Source organism: Amblyomma americanum, chromosome 6, assembly GCF_052857255.1.
Source record: "Amblyomma americanum isolate KBUSLIRL-KWMA chromosome 6, ASM5285725v1, whole genome shotgun sequence".
Taxonomy (NCBI): domain Eukaryota; kingdom Metazoa; phylum Arthropoda; class Arachnida; order Ixodida; family Ixodidae; genus Amblyomma; species Amblyomma americanum.
Genome location: NC_135502.1, coordinates 8,792,260 through 8,814,408, shown reverse-complemented (window position 1 = coordinate 8,814,408; position 22,149 = coordinate 8,792,260). Strand labels below are relative to the sequence as shown.

Genomic DNA, 22,149 nt, shown 5'->3' with positions numbered 1-22,149 from the left:
GGTGGTCGAAATTTCCGGAGCCCTTGACTACGGCGTCCCTCATAGCCTGAATCGCTTTGGGACGCTAAACCCCCATAATTCAAACCATTTTTGTTGTTATTTTGTTGCTGTCTTCAGGGGTGCCAAATAATGGCATGGCTTCTGTGCAAATAAAAATATAACGGTAGAAGTATAGCTTCTGTGGCCAGTACTGAACAAACCATTTACAAATATATTTATTCCATAACTATTTATTTATTCGTTCTGATACCTGAAGCCCCCGTTCAGGGCATTATTGTAGGGGTGGGGGGGATACAGGGGAAAATGCAATGCACCACATTATAATCTCAGAACAAGCGAGTTCTTAAGGACAGCAAAAACACAGGAAAGCTTGGTAAAATACGATTGTCACAAAGCCTGAACACTATACTGAAATTCAAACATCTCTAAAAACAGTCAAGCCAAACGGAAACCCCCAATGTCGCTCGTAAATGCAAACTGCGTTTAGGAATTTGACAGCAAGGCAAAACACAAAGCGATGACAGAAATATTATTTCGACAAAAGACACGCCAAAGCATTTTCAGAACGAGATGGCGGGGCTGAAGAAAACCCCACGGATAATTTCTTCTAATCATAGGCTATTTTGGGAAATAATGTGTTTTTAACATACTTATACGGCACATGTATTCCTAAACTCAGTATGGTCACAACAGAAGGATACATAGCTGGGATCTTTAAAGCATGCATCAATTGTCAATTCTGTGCACCAATATAGATTTCGTCGAACAGCTTCAGCCGCAGATTCTTGCGTCTCTTTTGTAGAGGGGCCACCACAGACTTCTGCATATCTGATAGAATCTTTCGCTAAAATGAAAGTTTGCGGCAACAAATCGTGCCGCTAGTTTCTGAATCTGTTCAAGTTCGATGATAAGTTTTTTTTTTTTTTGTCTTAGTCCCAAATCACACAACCATGTTCTAAGATGGGCAGCACAACTGTGAAAAGAGTGTTTCTTTCAATTTCTGGGCGCCTGCCTGAAATTACGCGTTAAAAAATTTAACACACGGGTAGTTTCAGGAGCAATATAGTTAGCGTGGTGGCTCCAGGAACTACTGTTAGCGAAGATTACATCTAAGTACTTGTAATTTATAACAAATTAGATGTTTCTGCTACCTAGAAAGTATTGGGTAGCTATAGGTTGCTTTGTCTCTAAATTGAAGAACATTGCATTTTGAAAATTTTAGTCTCATGTTCCATGCATTATCCATCCTAAGACAGAGTTGAGGTCACATTGCAATTGATAGGAGTCGTTGACACAAATGACGTAACGTCAGATGCAACAGTCTTCAGCATATAGTCTCACACACCTTGAAACCTGGTGAGCTATATTATTGGCAATTATTAAAAAGAAGAGGACCAAAAACAAATACTGGGGGACATCGATATGACAGTAACATCCGATGAATTCACTCCTTCGATAATAACATGTTTTGTTTTTGTCTCTTGAGAGAATATGCTTCAAAACATTGCAGCAGATTACACGGAATTTGGAGCATAGACAGCTTCAGTAACATGCGTGCTGCTTAATCAAAGGCTTTGTGCAAATCAAAATAAACACAGTCAACCTGATAGCCACTATTAATTGACGCAGAAACTTCATGTCTAAATTCTATCATTTGCGTATCGAGAGAAAATTATTTTCTGAAACCATCCTGAATAGAAAAAGAAAACTATCTTAGAGGTGGGTGACTAGACTACTGCAAATATTGTTCTCTAACGATTTACATTATACACGTGTCAGAGACATTGGTCTGTAGTTTATAATTTCAGTTTTGTTCCGATTTTATAAACAGGGGCATCGTTGTCGCTTTTCCAACCATATCGTAAAGCGCCGATATCAATTGATTTCTTGAAGAGTGCTACAAAAAAGGCGTGACATGAACAGCACAATTCTTCAGCATGCAGTTGGGTATATGATCTAGGTAAGGTCCCGAGTTCACCTTGAGTTTCTGTAATAGCAACATTATTCCATGTTTAGAAACATTTTAGTCATCCATTTCGCTCAACTCATTAACCGTTTGTGAGCCGTTAGCAAGGCAAGACGAGGGAGAGAAGATTGATTTAAAAAAGCAATTAAATTGTTCAGATTTGACTTCTAAATCTGCGCTATAGTTGACGTGATCTATAATATCGGGGATGAATAATTTTACCCGCTGCTTTTTTTTTACATAGTTCTATACTTGATAAATTTCAATGGCGCAAAGGAACAAACACAGGAAGACACGGAGACAGAAAGAGCGCCTATACTTCTTTAGGGTTATTTTTAATTTTCTCGCCGAGGATTGCCAGATATGCACTTGTCCTAGCTGCGCCACCAACAAGCCCAGCTTGTTATGCACGCAATATATCCCTAACGTAATCCAGTGTTTGCATAGCTGAGGCTGACGAACCGTACGCGGTGTATTGCGCTTGGAGGGGGGGGGGGGGGGGGGGGTCTTTTTAAATTTCTGCATCGCAAAACATTCAGAACGAACAAAGCGAAAGCGCACGTTATTTCAACACTCCTAACAAAGGCCTGCCGTTAACGGAAAGCATTTGGAATCCTTTCATAGCCACCTCTTCAAAGAAGAAACACTCAGGCTGCGTTGCTACACTTATGCAAAAATAAATGCTATAGGAGTCAAGTGTCCAGGACGCTGACGCGACAACAGAACCGCGTAACTTCCTATCGGTCGATGACTCCTGACCACTTCTGGAGGTAAAAGCCCCGAATAGCGCGCTGTCACTCGTGGCAGCAAAATCGAGGGAACGGCTGAGGCGAAATGCAAAAACACCCGCGTGCTGTGCGAAGTTAGTGCACGTTAAGGAACCCCCGGAGGTTGAAATTGATCTGGAGACCTCCACTACGGCGTCTCAGCCCACGCGTCGCTTCAGGACGTTGGCACACACCGCACCTATATGCACTGACCACCGCATTTCGCGCTTCCTGGAGATTTCCGTCACGCGTTTTAAATACCCGACCGAAATGATTTTCCATGACTGCAAAAAATAATATTTTAGGTCGTTTCTTCATCATCGCTCGGCTTTTTAATTTTTAGTTTTTGCCTCATATTCAAAAAAGCAATACTTTGCTACAACATCCGGCAACCCGCATGACGACGTAACGACACGGTGCGGTAGCATTTGAGTGGTCCGGGTGACGAGGTTGTGAGGTATCTGTGTTGCAGAAGTAAGGTGGGTGTCGCATGCCTGAAAGCGGAAGTACGTTGGCGCCTGTTCGCACCCACATTACGAACGGACGCCATTCCCAGTCAGATAAATGTGACTCGCGTACTGCGTGAATAAGTATACGCAGTGATGCGATCACCGAGTTTTCTTAACAGAATCCTATAGGCACACTGCAAATAATCTCTGGCTCCGGACAGGCCGCCATTGAACACGGAACTTGTCAGCGTTTAAAGCTAGAGCTTTGCCCTCTCAGGCCAGCATAGAAATGCCGTTTGAGGAACTAAAATGGGATGTCATAGGGCTTAGTGCAGCGGGGAGGAAAGCTGGAGCTTATACAGTGCTAAACAGCGGACACGTATTATGCTATCGTTGTTTAGCCGACAGACAAGAGCTGGGTGTGGGATGCCTAATCAATAAGGATGTAGGTGGCAGTACAGAGTGGCAACATAGAGTAAATATAGCATTATCGTAGGATGGCAGTTATAATAATTAAGCCTAACAAGAGGTACAAATTGAAGGAGGTGCAAGCATTCACGATGGCCAGATAGCCGAAAATTTCAACATAAATGTGGAATAGATTATGTGCAAAGTAAAAACACAGTACACTTTACTGATGGACGACTTCTTTTACCAAGGTTGGCAAGAAGCAGACTGGAGACCAGAGAGTCGGCGAATATGGCATAGGTTCTGGGAATAACAGGGGGGAATTATATGTAGAGTTCGTGGAACGGTCTAGTTTACGCATCATGAATACCTTCTTCTGCAAATGGGAGAACCGGAAGTGTAAGTGGAAGAGCCCGAATGGCGAGATTAAAAACGAAATAGATTTCATATTGTGTGCGCAGCCTGGCATCGTGCAGTATGAGGAGATGCTCGGAAAGGTAAGATCTGTAGTGACCACAGGATGCTAAGATATCGAATTATCCTATAGAACGCAGAAGAAACGGGAGAAACAAGTAATAAAGGAGCCCATCAACGAGTTAGCGGTAAGAGAGAAAATAGAGGAAGTCAGGATCTCGCTGCAGAACCGATATTTTGTTTTATCCGAGTACGACGACCTTAGTGTTCAAGCAATGAATGATAATCTCACAGACATCATTACGAAGGGCGTAAAAGAAGTAGGAGGTAGTATGGCTAAACGTTATACTGGTTAAACATTAAACTCTCTCAGGGGACAAAAGTTCTGAAGAATAAATGCCAAAGCATGAAAGCCTCTAATCCCATTAATAAAATATAATTTGCATAGCTGCAACAGTTAATAAGAGTAAGGTAACCAGCATACTAACTATAACATGAAGAGGACCGAGCATGCGCTGAAGAACGAAGGCAGCCTAAAAGCGGTCAAGCGAAAACTAGGCATAGGCAAAAAACAGATGTACGCCCGGAAACAAGGAACGACACGCCATTAAAAAAAAAGATGAGGCAGTTACGGTAGCTGTGTGGTTCTACGCCGATGTGTACAGGAGCCGTAATAATAACGACAATAATGACGGAGGCAGGTGTTTAGAGGAATTAGACATTCCGTCGGCAACGAAAGAGACAGTAAAGAAAGCGCCCCGCCGCGGTGGCTCAGTGGTTAGGGCGCTCGACTACTGATCCGGAGTTCCCGGGTTCGAACCCGACCGCGGCGGCTGCGTTTTCATGGAGGAAAAACGCTAAGGCGCCCGTGTGCTGTGCGATGCCAGTGCACGTTAAAGATCCCCAGGTGGTCGAAATTATTCCGGAGCCCTCCACTACGGCACCTCTTTCTTCCTTTCTTCTTTCACTCCCTCCCTTATCCCTTCCCTTACGGCGCGGTTCAAGTGTCCAAAGATATATGAGACAGATACTGCGCCATTTCCTTTCCCCCAAAAACCATTTTAAAAAAAGAGAAAGCCTTACAAGCAATACCAAGTAGGAAAGCAGCTGATGAATATTAGGTAGCTGGAGATCTATTGCAGGACGGTGGGGAGGTTGTGCTAGAAAAACTGGCTGCCCTGCATACGCAACGTATCATGACCACGAGCGTAGTGGAATGTTTGAAAAACGCTAACATCATGTTGATACGCACGTAAGACGATGTCAAGGACTTCAAAATTTACGGAACTATCACTCGACAATAAACTATATTCACAGAAGTGCAGAATGTAGCCGAACTCTATAAAAAGCGTTCATAGACTACATGAAAGCAGTCGACTCAGTCGAAACCTCAGCAGTTATGCAAGCATTAGGAAACTAACGGGTAAAACAAGCATATATTAAAGTACTGGAAAATATCTAAAGCGGCTGCACAGCCACCATAGTCCTCCATATAGGAAGTAATGAAATACCAGCAACGAAGCATTTTAGGAAGGCAGACAGTACCTGTTTAGTGATTCAGCTCGTGTTTACAGTATGTATTCGAAAGTATGGATTGGGCAGAGTTGAATATAGAAGTTAATGGAGCAAACCTTATTATTCTATTTTTCATTGATGCATTTGCTTTGCTAAGTAACTCAAGGGACCAGCTTCAAACCATGACCGAGCATTATACAGGCAAAAGAGAACGGTGGGTCTCGGAAGGGAACACCAGTTTACAACAATCAGCGAAGCGTTGAAAGTGGTATGAGAAGTCATCTTCTTAGGGCAGGTAGTGACCGCAGATTCGAACCACGAGAAGGAAATAGCGATGAAAATAAGAAGGAGGTAGAGTGCACCTGGCCTGCTCTCTGAGATCATGAATGGCAGTTTACCAGCATCCCACAAGAATATCGCTAGGTATCCTTCAAAACGAAGAGAGCACTGTGGGTGGGCAACATAGGGAGTTAATGATATTCCAGTCGAAATCAAATAGAAGAAATGGGCATGGGCAGGACATGTAACGCGAAGGGCAACGGATTGAATTCCAAGAGAAGCAATCGTATCGGGGGGCGGCAGAACGTCAGGTGGGCAGTTGAGATTATCAAGTTTGCGGAGATGAGGTGGTTGCAGCTAGCACAAGACAGGAGACAATTGGAGGAATGTGAGGGAGGAATTTGTCCTGCACTAGGCTTGGTTTATGGGGGTTTAACGTCCCAAGCGACTCAGGCTATGAGAGACGCATCCTGCATTAGGCGTATTTAGGCTGGTGATGATGATGTTCCGCGCACTTGATCGTATTGTTTCCTTGTCTAAAAAGAAAAAAATATTGATAGGGCTCTTCTTTCTTTCATCTGTTACTCCAGTGGTCAGAGGACCTTATCGTCGAATACGATTGCATTGAATATCATCAATTCCTCAAATATGCAAAAATTGAAGGAAACAAAGTTTGCAAATTCCTAAAAACTGTTAAGTGCTAGAATGAAATATGCTCTCCTTAAAATGCCTCATTGATTAAATGAAGTTGAGATCGACGACATATCTGCTAGATAACTTAAGTTGTCGTCTGTTCAGTGCCGCGTATGTACTCTAATTGCGCGAGAGTTATTGGTGGGTACTGAAAGGCAAAGAGGATGGGTAAGTATTTGCACGATAGAGAGGAGCACATAAAAATAATCTTAAGTTCAGTTAACCTGCAACCTTGGAGGAAGAGGTGCAGATAGTTTATTGCTTTCAATCACGTTATACCAGCGAGTGCGGAGTTCAGTTGAAGAGCAGAGTATTTCATCCCTATTAACTCTATAGCGTTAAGGAGTTCCTGTCTCAGAAAATCCGGCGTCGTCGGCGTCGTTGAGCGTGAGCTAAAAATTCACGAAAAATCCTCTGAGAAGCAACCCAGGTACAAGTGGGCCACCTAGGTCACGTGACCTTTTGGTGTCATCACAACCTGCCCGCCGGATTGTGAGAAAACTGCGCAGTGGCAGGTGGCAATTAAATTAGTGATCGTTTGCGAGAGTATGCTCGGGTGGAGCAACCTGGGTCGGAAAAGTGCCACCTGTGGCAGCGCCAGCCATCACAGGCCAGTGGCGCATCGCTTATCCGCTGCACAACCAACTACGCCAGGGGTCGTATGAGGACTCCCAGGGATCTACGAATGTTAAGAGACAATGACCAATTCTGGTTATATGAGCATTAAAGAACTCATCAACGCTATCGCGTCATGCCCTTAAGGTGGAACTTGAGTGTTTCCCCTCCAACTGTTTTTTGATGAGTATATATAAAATTAATTATCGCACGCGTTTTCTTGCCGGTTCAGAGCCCAGAAAAAGTGTCGTGCGTGATGTATATCACTCGCGTGATAATATGGTGCGGGGCGTCGGTGAATACTTTCTTGTTCTTTGAGGGTTGTGTCTTGATGCACACTACTTAAATGGCACCAGCATGCCGTCATTTCCAGGGGAAGTTAAAAACATCTATGCCAAACGATATTGCTACTGGTTGCCTTCTAAAATTCCGCTTGTAATGAACCTGTACTGCGGCGAGAGAAGGATTCGGCCAAAGGTTTTGGACTTGTGTGAGTATCGCGCTCCGCCTTGCAGTTACATGCAACGCTCTCTAAGTGTCGGTCAGAGGCGCCTAACAAGCCCACAGAGAGCGCGAGCAATGCTGAAAAAATGCATTAAAAATAATCATCGCTCGAAGCACCTTGACGCGCTCTCCTTCGCGTAACGGCGCCCGACATGACCGCCTGCCGCTGCACCTGCACGAGACTACGCGGTGTCACACTTCCTCCTCCCAAGTTCCGCGCCCCGATCCCAGCCTTCCTTTCCTCCTCGGCAGTCCGTCTCGAAGCTCCCTCCCACTCTCCGCCGTCGCCGACAAGTGGCGAGATATACTACCTCTTCGCCCGCCGCCGGGATTGCTCGTAGCGCCACTGGCGGACAGTTACGCCGGGGGCACAGGCAGAAGGTTCGACGCTCGACGCATTGCCAGCGTTGCGCCGTCAGAACGCCGGTTTTGGCGGGAACGCGTGCAAGATTTTCCTACTCCAAAGATATTATGCGGCAGAAGCGGTGAGCTGAAAGTGATCCTGTGAAGTGGTGGAGTGACAGCATGCACCCGGTTCTCCAACCAGCGGGTATTATTACCGGACTGAGAAAACAAAGTGGCCTGTTTATGACGCGTACGCTGCTCCTCACATGTCTGGTGGTCGCCGGCGCCGCGGCAACGGACGACTCGCTGCTCCTGGAAGAGAAAGGTAGGATCTTAGCGCTCCTTGTTTCGCGCTTCCTGTACGTGTTCAGCGCATACTTGAGTTGGCGGCCGTAGAGAGTGCGTGCGGGAATGCGTTTTGGTTGCTATCGCTAAGCATCAAACTATACTTATACAGGAACGCTAAACTTCGAACAGAAAATTTACGACCACGTCGAGATGAGATGAAGCACATCAAAAAGGTATCAGCAAAAAATAAATAAACAATGAGGTGCAGGAGAAGAACGAAGAAAGAAATAGCGTGACAAAGGTTGGGGACGTCAGAATTAACATTCACATGAGAAAAAAAATTGAGGCAGTAAGAACCGAGTAAAGGTGGTGACAAGACAAGGTTAGGATCAATAGGCCTGAGAGGTGGAAACTACAAGAAACAAACGCTCGTGTGTCTCTTTATTAACCTTGTACTTCGTTTTTTGCTCTGTTATGTTTTCTTTTTTCACTGTGCCTCACCAAATCGCCCACTACGATATGTTGCTAAACGAACAAGAGTAAAGGCGAAGGCGAAAGGTCGCGTCCATGAAGAAGACTAAAACTCATAATGCAAAGTTATATCCTCTAAAATCGTGATTGCTTTAGATGAAAGAACGATGCATGGCGTTCTCAAGGATTTGTCCGTGTTCTTGGCGATTGAAAAGTCTCAATTATTTCCCTCCAAATTTAACTTCTGGGCCTGATGAGGAGTTTGTTTATTTGTCGATCTATCGTTGACTTTCTGAGGAGCTTTTCTAAATTGCACCATGCACCAAGTAATCCGCCAGAAAATACTGCTAGAATGTATGACTGGGTAGGGTTGCCTTGTTTGCTGCTGCCTTCCAAAAAACTTAAACAGACCGCAGTGGTTGATCTCCACTACCGCCGGGGTACCCACAGATTTCCAATGGCTTGAAGTGTCGCATACACACTGACGCGCTTAGAGCGTGTGGGGAAGTTGTTCCGGCCTAATAGGAGATGTCCTCTATTTAACGTGACAAGCTCGGCCGGAACGCAAATGTCAAGTGACAAATAGGATCACCGGTCACAAGGAAGAAAACGGGCCAGCGTCAAAGGTTGGCAAAATAAATTTATGCAGCAGAGAGACAACACAGAGCAGATGCACTTCGCATATAAGAACACGTGCTGATATTTACATCTGAGAGAGACTGCAATACAGAGCGATAGATCCTATAACGACGACACAGCGACACATGAGAGACAAGCAACAACACAAATTATTCACGGGGCGCTACATCAGCCCGTCAAGCGGCGGACGCCGAAATGGCCGTCCTGAACACTGGCGTGCGTTCCCTCGCACGTGCGCTGGTTGGACGACGATGGTGTTAACGACGCTGGTCGTGCGGCAGCACTTCCTTCTAAGCAAACTTAGACGGCGTTCGTGCGGCACATGCTTACAGCCAGCCATAGGCGCACTTGCTTACATACGCGCCACGTCTGTGCGCCACTTTGTCACAAAGCAGGGCGCCCACAAACAACATACTTCGCGTAAGCACTCTTTCTCTCTCTCTCAACGGCGACCGCGTCGTTGGAGAGGAGGAACGCGTTATGCGATGCGATTCTGGCTTCCGTTTCCAAGCAAGGCGAAGAAGGCATCGCATAACGCGCCTGTCTCCTTTGTTCTACCGGTGTGTGTGCTGTGTGCATGGAGGGTTCGACCTGTTCGCGCCGAACCGGCTTCTTTCCGGTGCAGAAATTTTTTGCGACACGCTTTCTCCTGGCGTGTCTACTCTGGGCTTAGAAAATGAGTCTTCGACTGCACCTTAACTGGAAGAAATCACTATGTGCCATGCCGCTCTTTGGCCAAAGATTGTTTCGAATTTAGTTTTGCTATGGTCGAGAGCAAGAATTGACTGCATAATTTATGGAATCTTATTGCTATTGTAATAGGACTGACTGGCAGGAGTTCAAGCAGCGCAGATAAGATGTAGACGAAGAGCAGCAGTGATTCTCGAGTGACGCCTGTGAGTCTGTCCGTCGTGCCGCCGTCCGACCAACGCCTACCGACCTGCGGTTCGAATAAACACCTTTACACTATTAATAATGCAGCCGACGTTCTAAAGGTGACAGCACCGCCTGTCCGTTCATTTCGCTCAGTTTGATTATGTTAAACTGGGTTTTTGCAACTTCCATACAAGACGAGCTGCCCTCAGCACAAAATAAATAAAAACTGACGGTCCTAGAAGTTGCTGCAATATGGCTCATGTTGCGATTTCTTAAGTGCAAGGTTTCTGAAGCATGAAACACAGTTTCTAGAATTTGCGCATTCTGAAACAGTAAAACTTAGCGCGTAACCGAAAAGAAAGGTGCTCACCATGTTCGGGTATTATTCAGCGCTAGTCTTTCATCCTGTCAAACCGACAGCTCTTTTCCTCGGCGTTTTAAAATGCGTAAAGTGGGCAGTTTTTAAGCTTTGTTCTAATATTTTGTGTATATCTTGAATCAGAAGTTGAGTGCTGCGATAAAGGACGGTGAAGGATATCGATGAAGACGAAACACTACCACGCAAATATATATTTCGCCCTTGGTTGTGCTGCTACAATAGTAAAGCTAAAAACCGACCAACTGGACTAACTCAATCTGGTGCGTCTCCAAGAACTTCGTCGTCAGCAGCAAGCGAGGCCGTTTGTATCAAAACTACTCGCAATATTCAAGAACCTCAGCTATGTCTTGAGTGGTCATATTATCGACTGGGTCAAGTTATGTGTTCGTACACACAGGAAATGAAAGGAATGAAGCATCATTAGTGGTTCGGAGGCCGCGCTTTCGTCTGTCACCGCCGGCGGCCAGGCCTGGACCATCGTAAAACGGAGGAGAACTGTCAGGACAGCACCTGGAACGATACCCCAGCGGGAGAAGCTGAACTTGCTTTCGCCGTCGGCGGCAGGAGACAATAAAATAGAGAAAAAGGCAGGAAGGATGATAATCTCAGTGACTGCTAAGATAAGGAGTGCACAACTAACGTCATTGTTCAGCTAATGTCATTTCTTGCTTACATGTTGTAGTGACTGCGCCATGTATCGCGTGCGTTGTGTTTTGTTAGCCGCTTGCTTTTTGCATCTCTTGTATAAAGCCCCGACATCGCCATTTATATTTATATATCCTGTACAATACTTGTTGCCCCATTGAGTGTTCTTTGCATATTTTATTGAATGCTGCTGATCTGTATTCAAGGGGGCCGGGCTTCGTCAAGCTACGCATGTGCAGCTTTTTTCCGTCGGACTCTTTCTTCATCTCGGAGAGGAAATAAACTTCACTTGCCACACACGGTAGGGTGCGGAAACAAAAGCAGCTCGTTTAAGGCATGCGGCATACAGCGGTGCTCAAAGAAAGAACATCCCTATTGCCGCAGCTGCCTTACGTTCACCTCCGTTCGCCCTGTAAGAAGCTGATTCACACGGATCGTAGTGAAATCGGGAATTCCGGGCTCGGACGATGCGTGACGTCACTGGACGACATCGTTCTGGCGCCTTGCGGCTCGCCTGCGGACGGCGCTGACGGAGGAGGTCAAGCACCTTTTCTCTTTCGTACTACACGTTCCCAGGTGGGGCTGCAATGATGCTTTTTTTTTGCGTGCGTGTGTATGCGTTAGAGGAAGGGGGAAGATTCGTATTTCAACTCCATTGAAAGTCGCCAAGTATGTATTGCCAACGCTCCAATTGCATTTGCTTTGTATGTTGTGGTCGTTGTGGGTCGCTTGTGGCATGAACGGCATTTACCAAACAGTGACGGGAACACCCTGCGACGGTGTTTATTATTTAAATGAGGTGACGGCCTCAGAAAAATATGGTTTTTTTTGTACCTCATAAAGCTCGTTCCACTTTTCCCGGATCGGGCAAATCACGCTGGAATGCCGGAACCAAGACACTCGGATGAGCGAATGATGACTCGCTCTTCGTCCATGGCCGACTTCATTAGCGTCGTTCCGCACCTTAAGCACCACAATGCACTCCAACCTTCAGCCTGGTCGCGGGTGAAAACGACCCCGCGTATCGCTGTAATTTCTAGCACAAATGCGGGCCCAGCGCGAGAAAGCAGCTCGGTAGGAGCCGGTGTCCGGCTAGCATGCGAAAGCCGTTGATATTATCCAGGGTTCGAATCCCCTGAACTCCCATTCCTTTCAAACGGATCCAATCCTACACCCAACATGATCGTTGCTACTCACAGTATCGCGTAGGCAAAGAAAAAAAAAGTGTAGTGCTCATCGCACATGGCCAATGACAGGGAGTCGCCGTCTCCTGGCGTCTTCAGTGCCGACTGCTTTCAAAAGTCCTCCTTTACGAGTTACTTGGAGGGCAGCGGTTTCGAGGGTTTTGTTTCCTACCGCTCCAACGTCCACTGATGGGATCAGTCTGCAAACTGTTGTCCAACGATCGGTTCAAGCTGTTCAAGCTTCTGGAAAAGTGCCTACTGTGAAATCCCACTAGAAACACCTGCCAAAACGCGCCAATCTAGCGGTCAACTCGCGCCTTTATCGCGCATATGCATGGAAAATCGACATTAGTTGCAGCACTGCTTCATGGATGTGACTAGCGGCAAGATTACAAAGTCCGCACTACCAACTTAATCGAAGTACTGCCTCGTGAAAGCCACGCTCCATCTCAGTTCATGTAGAAGGATTGCGCGGTTCCGCTGAATACTTTGAATTTCGAAAGGTGTTCGAATCCAACTTGTGAGGACATCTGCGTCGAACGCCTCGCTGTGCTCAGTTCTGACATTCAGGGTGTACTATAGAAAACATAATACTAATAATTGGTTTTGGAGGAAAGGAAATGGCGCAGTATCTGTCTCATATATCGTTGGACACCTGAACCGCGACGTAAGGGAAGGGGTAAAGGAGGGAATGAAAGAAGAAATGAAGAAGAGGTGCCGTAGTGGAGGGCTCCGGAATAATTTCGACCACCTGGGGATCGTTAACGTGCACTGACATCGCACAGCACATGGGCGCCTTAGCGTTTTTCCTCCATAAAAAAGCAGCCGGTGACAATTCCAGGCAATGCGCCAAAGCCTCCTCGATCGAAAGAGAAATACATATAACCGGTACATCTTGAGTAGCGTGAGCACGTCTCACGCTCAGACCTCTCACATCGCACCTCTTGCTTGAAAAGGAAGCGTGTTGCAGCATTTTTGTTTACATATGCGAGGCAACGCGTATTGCTTCGTTGCGAACTAGGGCAGGTCTGCCTCTTCGCGCGCAGCTGTCGTTGCTTGCAAGCCCCGTTTGCGGTATACCCTCCATTGTACTCCTCTGTAGGAAAATGTCAAACAAGGAAGAATGCAAATGTCTCGAAAGCGCAAATCTTCGGATGCCCAGAGGCTTTAAAAAGCATGTAGCCGGAGAATTCAAAACAAGACTTTCTTTGGCTTATGTTTTTAGCATATGTACTATGTTATCGGATGGCGCAGAAAACGAAAGGTCTTCGCGCTTCTTTTTGCCGGCTTAGGAGTGGCCGGAGTGGCCGGAGCGTTCCTCTGAAAGCATCACGGTGAGCGCTATTGCAGAAAGCGGCTCATTGTTTGCTTACACATTGCATTGGCGTTTGTAAATGTAAGTACAATCACCTATGCATTGGTGGAGTCGATCAAGGTTCCGTTGACATTTGGCGCCCTCCCTGCGCGACGCCAAAGTTTATTCATTCGGTTGCGAAGGCTTTCCCCTTCTTATTGCATGCGCGTGCTGCTGAAACGCACCGAACACGTGCAAAATCTCCAGCTGCCATTTCGTTCAATCTTGCGGAAATGCGAAGGCAGTGTACTGCAACGACTTACTCTTCCATGCAACAACTTACTCGTGCTAATACTGTTACTAGATAGAAAAAACGTCGGCTCTGGCCCAGAAACTGTCAGTAATAAACGAATTGTTTGTACACGCCCTAGATGTGCCATATGCGATTGACTTGAAGTTGTCATTCGCGTACAGGCCTCTCATTTGACGTAAATGTAAAATGTCGAGATTGGAAGAAACTGAAATGAGGCGCCCTTTTAAGAACCAATGAAATTTTAACTTCACGGTTGGCGGGATGGCAGGAAAGCACTGTCGAAACATAAATACACAACGCCTCCTCTTACTCCTCCTTCACTCCCAAATCTTCTGCCGAACACAACGCCTCCACATCGATAGCCAGCCAGAGGACCTTTGTAACTGAAAGTATTTCCCATAATCATCGACTTTCTACACGACACCGTGTAAGACAATGTGCGCACGGCCCAATGTTGGTCTTTAGTTGGTCTCTAGCATTTCTCCTGAACATGGGTTAAACACACGGAGGCTTCGAAGACAACCCCGCTGACAGAAAAGTACAGTGATACAAATGTAATCATTACAGACCATGATCGGTATTTGACACTCAGTGCTTGCATGTATACACACCAGTTCTGTTCTCGTGGAATCAGCAATATCGAAAAACCTCTCGACTCTGGCACTACGCGCTTAGTGAATCGGTCAGCCCTCCTGGCTTGGTATTTGCGCGGACACCAAACAAGTTGACGGTTCACGTTTACGACCACAAATATATCTCTTGCATACATTTCGATGAAAATTTGTTACAGGCGGAAAACATTTATTTTTGTCAAAGGCTGAATCAGTGCACATACGTGTCTGTCAAGAAAGGTAGGCTAATGCTACCTCTTCTTTACTTTGTGTCGGCGGTCGCCTGGAAATGAAACTCGCTTCGTTTTTTCTACGTCCTCTCTTTTACGTCGTTTTGTGAAGGTGAATTTTTAAGGCGTGCGCGATCTTCTCACCAAGCAGACTGTTGCACCAACTAGTTCCCGTGGAGCCTTGTTACAAGTAAACGAGCTATTTTACTTTGTATCCAAATTTCTCCGGCGCCTCCTTGCGGCTGCCCGATTTCTTAGAGGCAGCGTCACCGCCTTCCTCCACGAGTGATGGAGCTCTTCCCCGTCGTCTGCACACCTACCCTGGCGGCAGATTCGTCACTCCGCCGCTGTGGATCGCTGACATTCGTAACGGCGAGAGGAAGCAATCAGCCGACGCGGCTTCCGGGCACAGTGCCAGGCTCTCGCAATGAAAGGGGTCCCGGTGTCGTATACCGTTCTCTCGCGCGCTTGAAGTGGCCCCACTCATGAGCTGCGCGTGGGGGGTGCTCCTCGAACCTCTCCCCTCCTCATTGTAAACAGCAAAGATATGCCGTGGCGTTTACGTTTTTGCGTGTCCCGCGGGATCCGTGAGATGAGACCCACGGGGGTTTTCCGAAAGACCGCGTTTCGGTAGCAGCTGGCGTCTTTATACGAAGAGGGCTTAGTGGCACCGTGGAGGCTCTACTAGCCGCCGTCGTGCTGCTGTGAGCAAACGGTTGTAAAATCCTGGAGCGCTTGCGCCGTTTGAAGGGTAGCGCACTTTCTGTGTGTCACTGGAACGGTCACTCCGACTGACAGCACCAGCTCCGGCTCGGGCGTCCCCCCGTTGCTTCCAATGAGCGGTCGACGGCGGGCGCCAGTGAGCAACACGATGCGTGTCATCTGGCGCATATGCCTTTTTGTTCCTTGCCTGGTTGCTCCTCCCTATGTGATGAGTGATCCAGGTAATTTTTTTCTTGTCAGTTTTTACTTTTGCGCTTCATAACGATTGTAGCTCGGAGATGTGGAAGACAGTCGTTTTTTAGTTCTGGCCTTGGAAAGCTATTGAGCTGAAGTAGGCACTTCACTAAAGACATTTACTCTCCTTCTATCCCTTGAAAGGGAGATACCTTTCGAAACATTTTCCTTTTATTACCTTGTCTGCATTATTCACGAGGGCATAATAAGCTGCAGAAGTCAGCGCCTTCATACTATTTTGCACAAGTCATAACCTACTCGGTATCTCAGATGTAGTGCTCTTGGTCCCTAGAGCATGATGTATGGATATAACGCATCATAATACCATTGCCATTTAATTACTTTTTTAAATTTAAGCAGTAAATAGTTACCGTATTCCACACCTCTGTCGCCAGCAGCGCATGTTGTATTTCCGCGTATGGATATTTCTACACTTTCTACTTTCATAGTTTGGTGCTTTTATGCTGCCGTTGAAACTCTTTTATTAAACCCAATTTCATGATTTTATTTCCTTAATGGAGCCGACAAGAGATGGCGTGCGCAGAACGGGGCCGATGTACTTGACAAGTAGGCAATAAGCCCATTATAGGGGCAGACGCAAATAATGCATCACGACTAGCTGTATATTTGTATTGTTTTCTCAACCTCCTCCAACGACCCCACCCCGATTTCCACTTACTTCCCTTAAAACCACTCTTGTTTGGCACCTGATAGAGGAAGTTGCAAACTGCCCACGCATCATGTTCCGATGCATCATGCTCCGATGTGCCGAGAAGCACCAACTAGCCCGCCAGAAAACCCTTCTTGAATATATTTTTCCTACCCTGGGCTTTATTCTCTGTCTGAGCTCGGTGTGTGCACGTGTTTTCCGTTTCTGTACCCGTTCTTTCGCGCAGCTCAATCATGAATATTCATGTATGCGAAGTCAGTTTGGTGGAAATGGCAAAGCGATTTGCCTGTAGCTGTGAATAAGTACAGGCAGGTTCTCGTGCTTTCACAAAAGTCAGCAGTGTATGTGCAATGGCCACGTCGGGCTCTCTGAAAAGGAATTTGATCTTGAGAAAAGTGCGGCTCACGCGCCGATACTTGCGTCTCTACGCACAGAGCGACGATTTCGGCGCGGTCGTCGACGTGGTCCTTCAGTCCGATTACGATGAGGTACTCGGTGGCTATAAATGCCCCGCCTTTACGAAACGCCGCAATTTCACAACACAGCATAGAATTAGGAGCACGGCACCAGGCTAAAAAGCCGAGGTGGACCCGATGGGAATGCCATCGTTATTTCGGTTGTACAATGTCGGCAGACAAATAATTTTTTTTTGTTGTCAAGAATTACAGGTGCGGCTGCGGGCAAATTCCGGGACACAGCTAGCCCTGTGCCGTCAGCGCCACAAGCAGCTGCAGAAAGTTGTAGTATGAGCTGGAGGACCCGGGGGGAAAGACGGAGCTTAGGTCTCTTCCAACAGTGGTGGATCACTCTATCCCATTGCCAAAGCGATGCTGCCAGGTTCGAGATATTTAGTGGGGATTCTTCGCCTTTTCCGTGCACGGACTGACTCGATTTCCCACCTATGCACCAGAGGCTTGATATCGAGAGATAATATTTTGCTAGTAATGTTGTAGTGGGTGGCGTAGTAGGATGAAATGAAGTGGGCTGTAGGGTTTTCGATGGCCTCTAGACAACCAATTCAGTAAGCTTGATGTAGATTCCTAATTGGGGAGACAAATTCTAGTTTGGTGCGGACAATAGTTCTTTAGGCTTGGCGGCTGTTTGGAAAGAGGTGGAACACTGAGGTGCCGTCAGATAAACCTGAGTTATTTCGAAGTCTCAGCTGCAATCTTCACGATGTACTCGGCCAACATGAGGTTGTTGGTGATATGGATTCAAAGATACTGGTATGGTTCAACTTAGGAAAATGAGGTTGAATTCAATGAGTATGTGCAGCTGACATTAGTACGTTCTTGTGTTACCTGCATGTACTTGCATTTGAATTCGCTGAGCTTCATTAGCCGTGTAGAATACCAGCTGTAAACTATGTCTGACCCAATAGCATGAGAATGACTTCTTTAGCTTCAGTGAAAGAGAACAAAAATTCGGTGCTTGCCCGTCCAGGAGTACTGTTCGAGCGTTTTCCTTACCGGAGGAAGGGTTTCGTTTTGTTAAGCAGCCTGCTTAATGCGCGCTGTAAATATGGTACCGGTACGTCTCACCGCCGGTACAGCTGGTATCTTGCGCAATTTTTTCTTAAACACTGATAATCTTGCTCTGACACAACGATGCAAAAATGCTGCGTCAAAAAAGCAAGAAAATTCATTCAGGTCGTTTTTCACACTCTTCCAGTCACTAGATGGACTCATAATCATGTATGCCACCGCGCTGGCTCAGTGTTTATGGTGCTCGGCCACTGACCTCAAAGACGCGAGTTAGATCGCCGCAGCAGCGGTCAGATTTCGGTGGAGGCGAAATGCTAGAGGCGGAATGTTTGAGGCTTAATGCTAGAGAGAGAGAGAGAGAAACAACTTTATTGAGCCGAGCTAATTACGACGTCTTCTTAGACGCCGTCGATGGAAGTGGTTCCCTCTTCACGGGACCCTTATGTTTCTCTAGCCGCCTTGCCCCTGGAGATCAGGATGAGCTGGTCTTCCAGGGCGAGGCTGGTTAGCAAGGTCTGCCATCGCTCGGTAAGGGAGGATGAGGAATGGGGTGGGGTGGGGCGGAATGCTTTAGGTGGAATGCTTTAGGCGGAATGCTAGAGGCGCGTGTACTGTGCGATGTCAGTGCACGTTAAAGAGCCCCAAGTGGTCGAAATTATCCGCAGTCCTCCACTACGTCGTCTCTCATAGCCCGACTCGCTTTGAGACGTTAAAATCCAATAAACCAAACCGATCAAAATCATGTGGTACGTCTGGTGCCGGGGCTGGAGGCACTCAGGTTGGAAAAGGGGATGGAATCCTCCACTACGGCGTCTCTCATAGCCCGACTCGCTTTGGGACGTTAAAATCCAATAAACCAAACCGTTCAAAATCATGTGGTACGTCTGGTACCGGGGCTGGAGGCACTCAGGTTGGAAAAGGGGATGGAATAAGATAGGCTACCCTCACTTTATGAAACCGTTGGGTGGCGAATGAAATGAACCCCCTTTAAGTCTCGTATGCAGTGAGCCTTATCAGGCCTTCACAGAAGGGGGCACACTAACAAAAAACGCGTAATTTTGTTTTCAAGCTCGCGACAACTTCAGAACCAACGCAAATTGGTAGATTTTCCTGTCTATACAGAAATAGAGATATTTAGTGTAGCGGAGACGCACTAGCCTAGGCGCATAGCGGTTAGCCGGACGTTGGATGCGCGTGTGCAGTGGCCACATATGGCCCGCCCTTGCCACTGCGCGGTCGCAAGAGGCGCCCGGTAAACCGGTGCACATCTACGCCAGTGCGTCTCCTCATATGCTAAATCTATCTAACATTGATTTCCACGATAGACAGGCTTCGAAAAAACTAGTTCCAGAGGAGTATGCATGCCTGCTGGAAAAGCAGTTCCGATATATTCTATTATACTTGAACAAAACGAAGCCTCTTCATCTCCTTGGCACTGGAGGCATTATTTTAGGGGCTAGAGATTCCTGCGTCCGCTCATTTAGTGCTTGTAAAACACAGCGCTGTTTCTGTGTTCGCAAGAACAACAGGGAGAGTCCCATTAATCTTTAGGAGGAATGTCAGTGGAACGCGAACGTGATCTGGCACGCAGCTCTTGTTTGCTGCGCGCGCTGCACCGGATGCAAAGTAAGACGATCTCAGCGAAAGACCTGCGGGAAGGTGCATTCCTCAGCGATAACGAACGCTCAGGCCGGAAACTATGCCGTTCTCGCTCGAAGTGTCAGACTTTGCGTGCTCGAAGTGGTCGTTTTCATTTCTTTTCGCGCTGTGATCTATCGTACCGTGTATTCCTGTTCTTTGTTGAAGCGAATGATCTTTCTTCTCTTTTCTTCCTTCTTTGTTCGTTGTTAAGGCGACGATTAGCATTGTCGTTTCGTTTCCACTGTCGGTAATAGATGGCCAGTTGTGCTCTGAGATTTGTAGTCTGTGCACTTTGTGTGTTGCATGCCGTATTTTCTGGCTTTGAACCTTTTACTTCGAGCTGTGCGCCTCGTTGATCTGCGTTGCCTGTTCTGTGAGTGTCGTCAATGTGTCTTAATGATTTTACTCTTCTCGCTTCCTTTTTCTACCCCCTCCCATCCGTACCTTATACTTTGCCCTCCTTTCTGGAAAGTATGCCTCTTCTGGTGCAACTGCCATTCTGCACCTTCTCCCAGCTCCTCTCTTCATGTCATCAAACCCACCAATAACAACCGTAATGGCGGTGGTGGTGGTAGCGATATGGCTATTGGGACGATAACAATAATAGTAATAATAACAATAGCAAACCACCGTATCCGCGACAATGCCTCGCGTTCACTGTGGCCTTGGGAATAGGGAGATAAGCCGAGATAACGAGGAGGAAGTCGTCAGATAATTATTCGTTCAGGCGGACCTGCCTCGCGGCATCTGGGAGCGTAGTCACAGAAGGTACCGAGGAAAAAGAAGCAAGATGGGTTGCAAAGTTTTATAGCAGGTGTTTTTCACTATAGGTAGCCGTACTGTGCAGCATAGTTTAAGTTGCTGAAAGTTGTTACAGAAGGTGGACAAGACAGGGAGAAATCAGCCGACAGAAAAGTGAATTCTAGGTCTAAAAATGTAGAGAAACCTGACTCTGAATGGGAGGTTATGGAGATTGGTATGAACAGCCATAAAAAGAAAATAGCTGTCTGTTGTTGGCAACTATGTTTTGCATAAATGGCGATAAGCGCTGCAGCTGCTGCTGCGACTTTTTGTGGAAATCATACTGTGGTATCCTCCTCACAGTGAAAAGGAAAGTTTGTAGGTCACTTCAACGTCGCAATTAAAACAGTTCGAGAGCTCACAATTTTGATCGCCTCAGAAAGATGCCAATATTTGGTTTTTCAAAGCAACAACTATTTCTTTAAAAGTATCTTGGGCGTCCTCGTCTCTACTGATATGTTTGGCTAGCCAAATGTTGGTAAGGCAACGTGTAGCTATGAAATTGCACTAAATGAGAGTGCATGCATCTGGCACACAGTTGGCGGTGTCAGCAGCCACCGAAACGGCGATTCTTCGTTTTGATATGCTTTGTTTTTAGGCCTCTGTCATAGGAAGCACTAAGGAACTAGGCTGACGAGCTCGACTTTGGAAGTCTGCCTAACTGCGGCGCCTGATGTCAGGGCGCCTAGCTGAGTCATCGCGTTCGAATCGGAGCCCTTGAGAATGCGGCAATCCGGCGTTCCTTCACCCATCAGTGGAATGAAAGAGGCGACGAAAGAAGCAGGAGCCGGCCTCGCTCAAGTGTTGCGTATTTTTGTCGCTCACTGAGTGGCCGAGGAAGGTCGATTCATTGGCACGTCGCCATGCGCCGCTCATGGGGGCAACGGGTTCAGGGCAACTCATTGAGCCAGGACATGTCACTTGCCCACACCGTGTAGGCTTGTGAATTGAGGTCAAGTTTGCATACGGCATCTTGCGCAGCTTCTAAAAAAACTGTGCGGTGTACAGAATATTTCTGCGAAGCTGACATTTGTAGGCAGGCAACGGTGATTACAGGTGACTTAATTGGTTTAACGTCATTTTGCGCCTTAACATTTTTGCAAGGCCGCTACGCTGCAGCCAGCTACTACCATGCTCTGTAGTTGTATTTCGTGCTGCCACTTGCTTGGAGGCGGCTAGGCTCTGCGTTACAATAGAAAAAAAACTTCTGAACCAGCTGATAATGCCTTGAGGTGCCAGATTAAATGTGTCTTGTGTGTTTGTCTTATAGGTCAATGTACTTGCGTTAGAGCGTGAATGCAGGAACTTCGTTTTAAATTAGCACCCATGAATGAAGAGTGCTTACATTGGCTAAGATGCAGCTAAATGTGTCAGGCGTTCTTGTGTCGATATTTTTACGTCACACTGGAGCGAGTAAAATCTCATCCTGACATTCGTTTTTCGGGCGCATCAGACCAATATTTTGTGAAAATGTTCATGAAGGTGCTAGTTGTTAAGATGCTAGTTTCGTGCAACCACGAAACTAACAGTTAGTAAAGAAGCGAACAAACAGATGTACAGCCACCGCATATTAGAGCGTTTGGAAGAAGACGGTGCGACTAGCTCAGTCAGCTGCCTCTCTTTATTTACGCTGTCTCTAAATGCATGGCGGCACTGCGCTGATGACCTGAACATGAACGGTGATCATTGGCAGGCTGCAGCACTTTCTCTA

The 22,149-nt window shown here is 46.7% G+C and overlaps 1 protein-coding gene across 1 annotated transcript in view; it reads left to right on the top strand.

Annotated features, from left to right (window-relative positions):
• Nucleotides 1-7,947: 7,947 nt before the first annotated feature.
• The window catches only part of LOC144136258 (glycoprotein antigen BM86-like), a 47,631-nt gene continuing 33,429 nt past the window's right edge, over nucleotides 7,948-22,149 (top strand). The window contains exon 1 of the mRNA XM_077668457.1: nucleotides 7,948-8,280. Coding sequence (XP_077524583.1) covers nucleotides 8,136-8,280 — 145 coding nt within the window. The 5' untranslated portion in view covers nucleotides 7,948-8,135. The remainder of the gene's footprint in view (nucleotides 8,281-22,149) is intronic.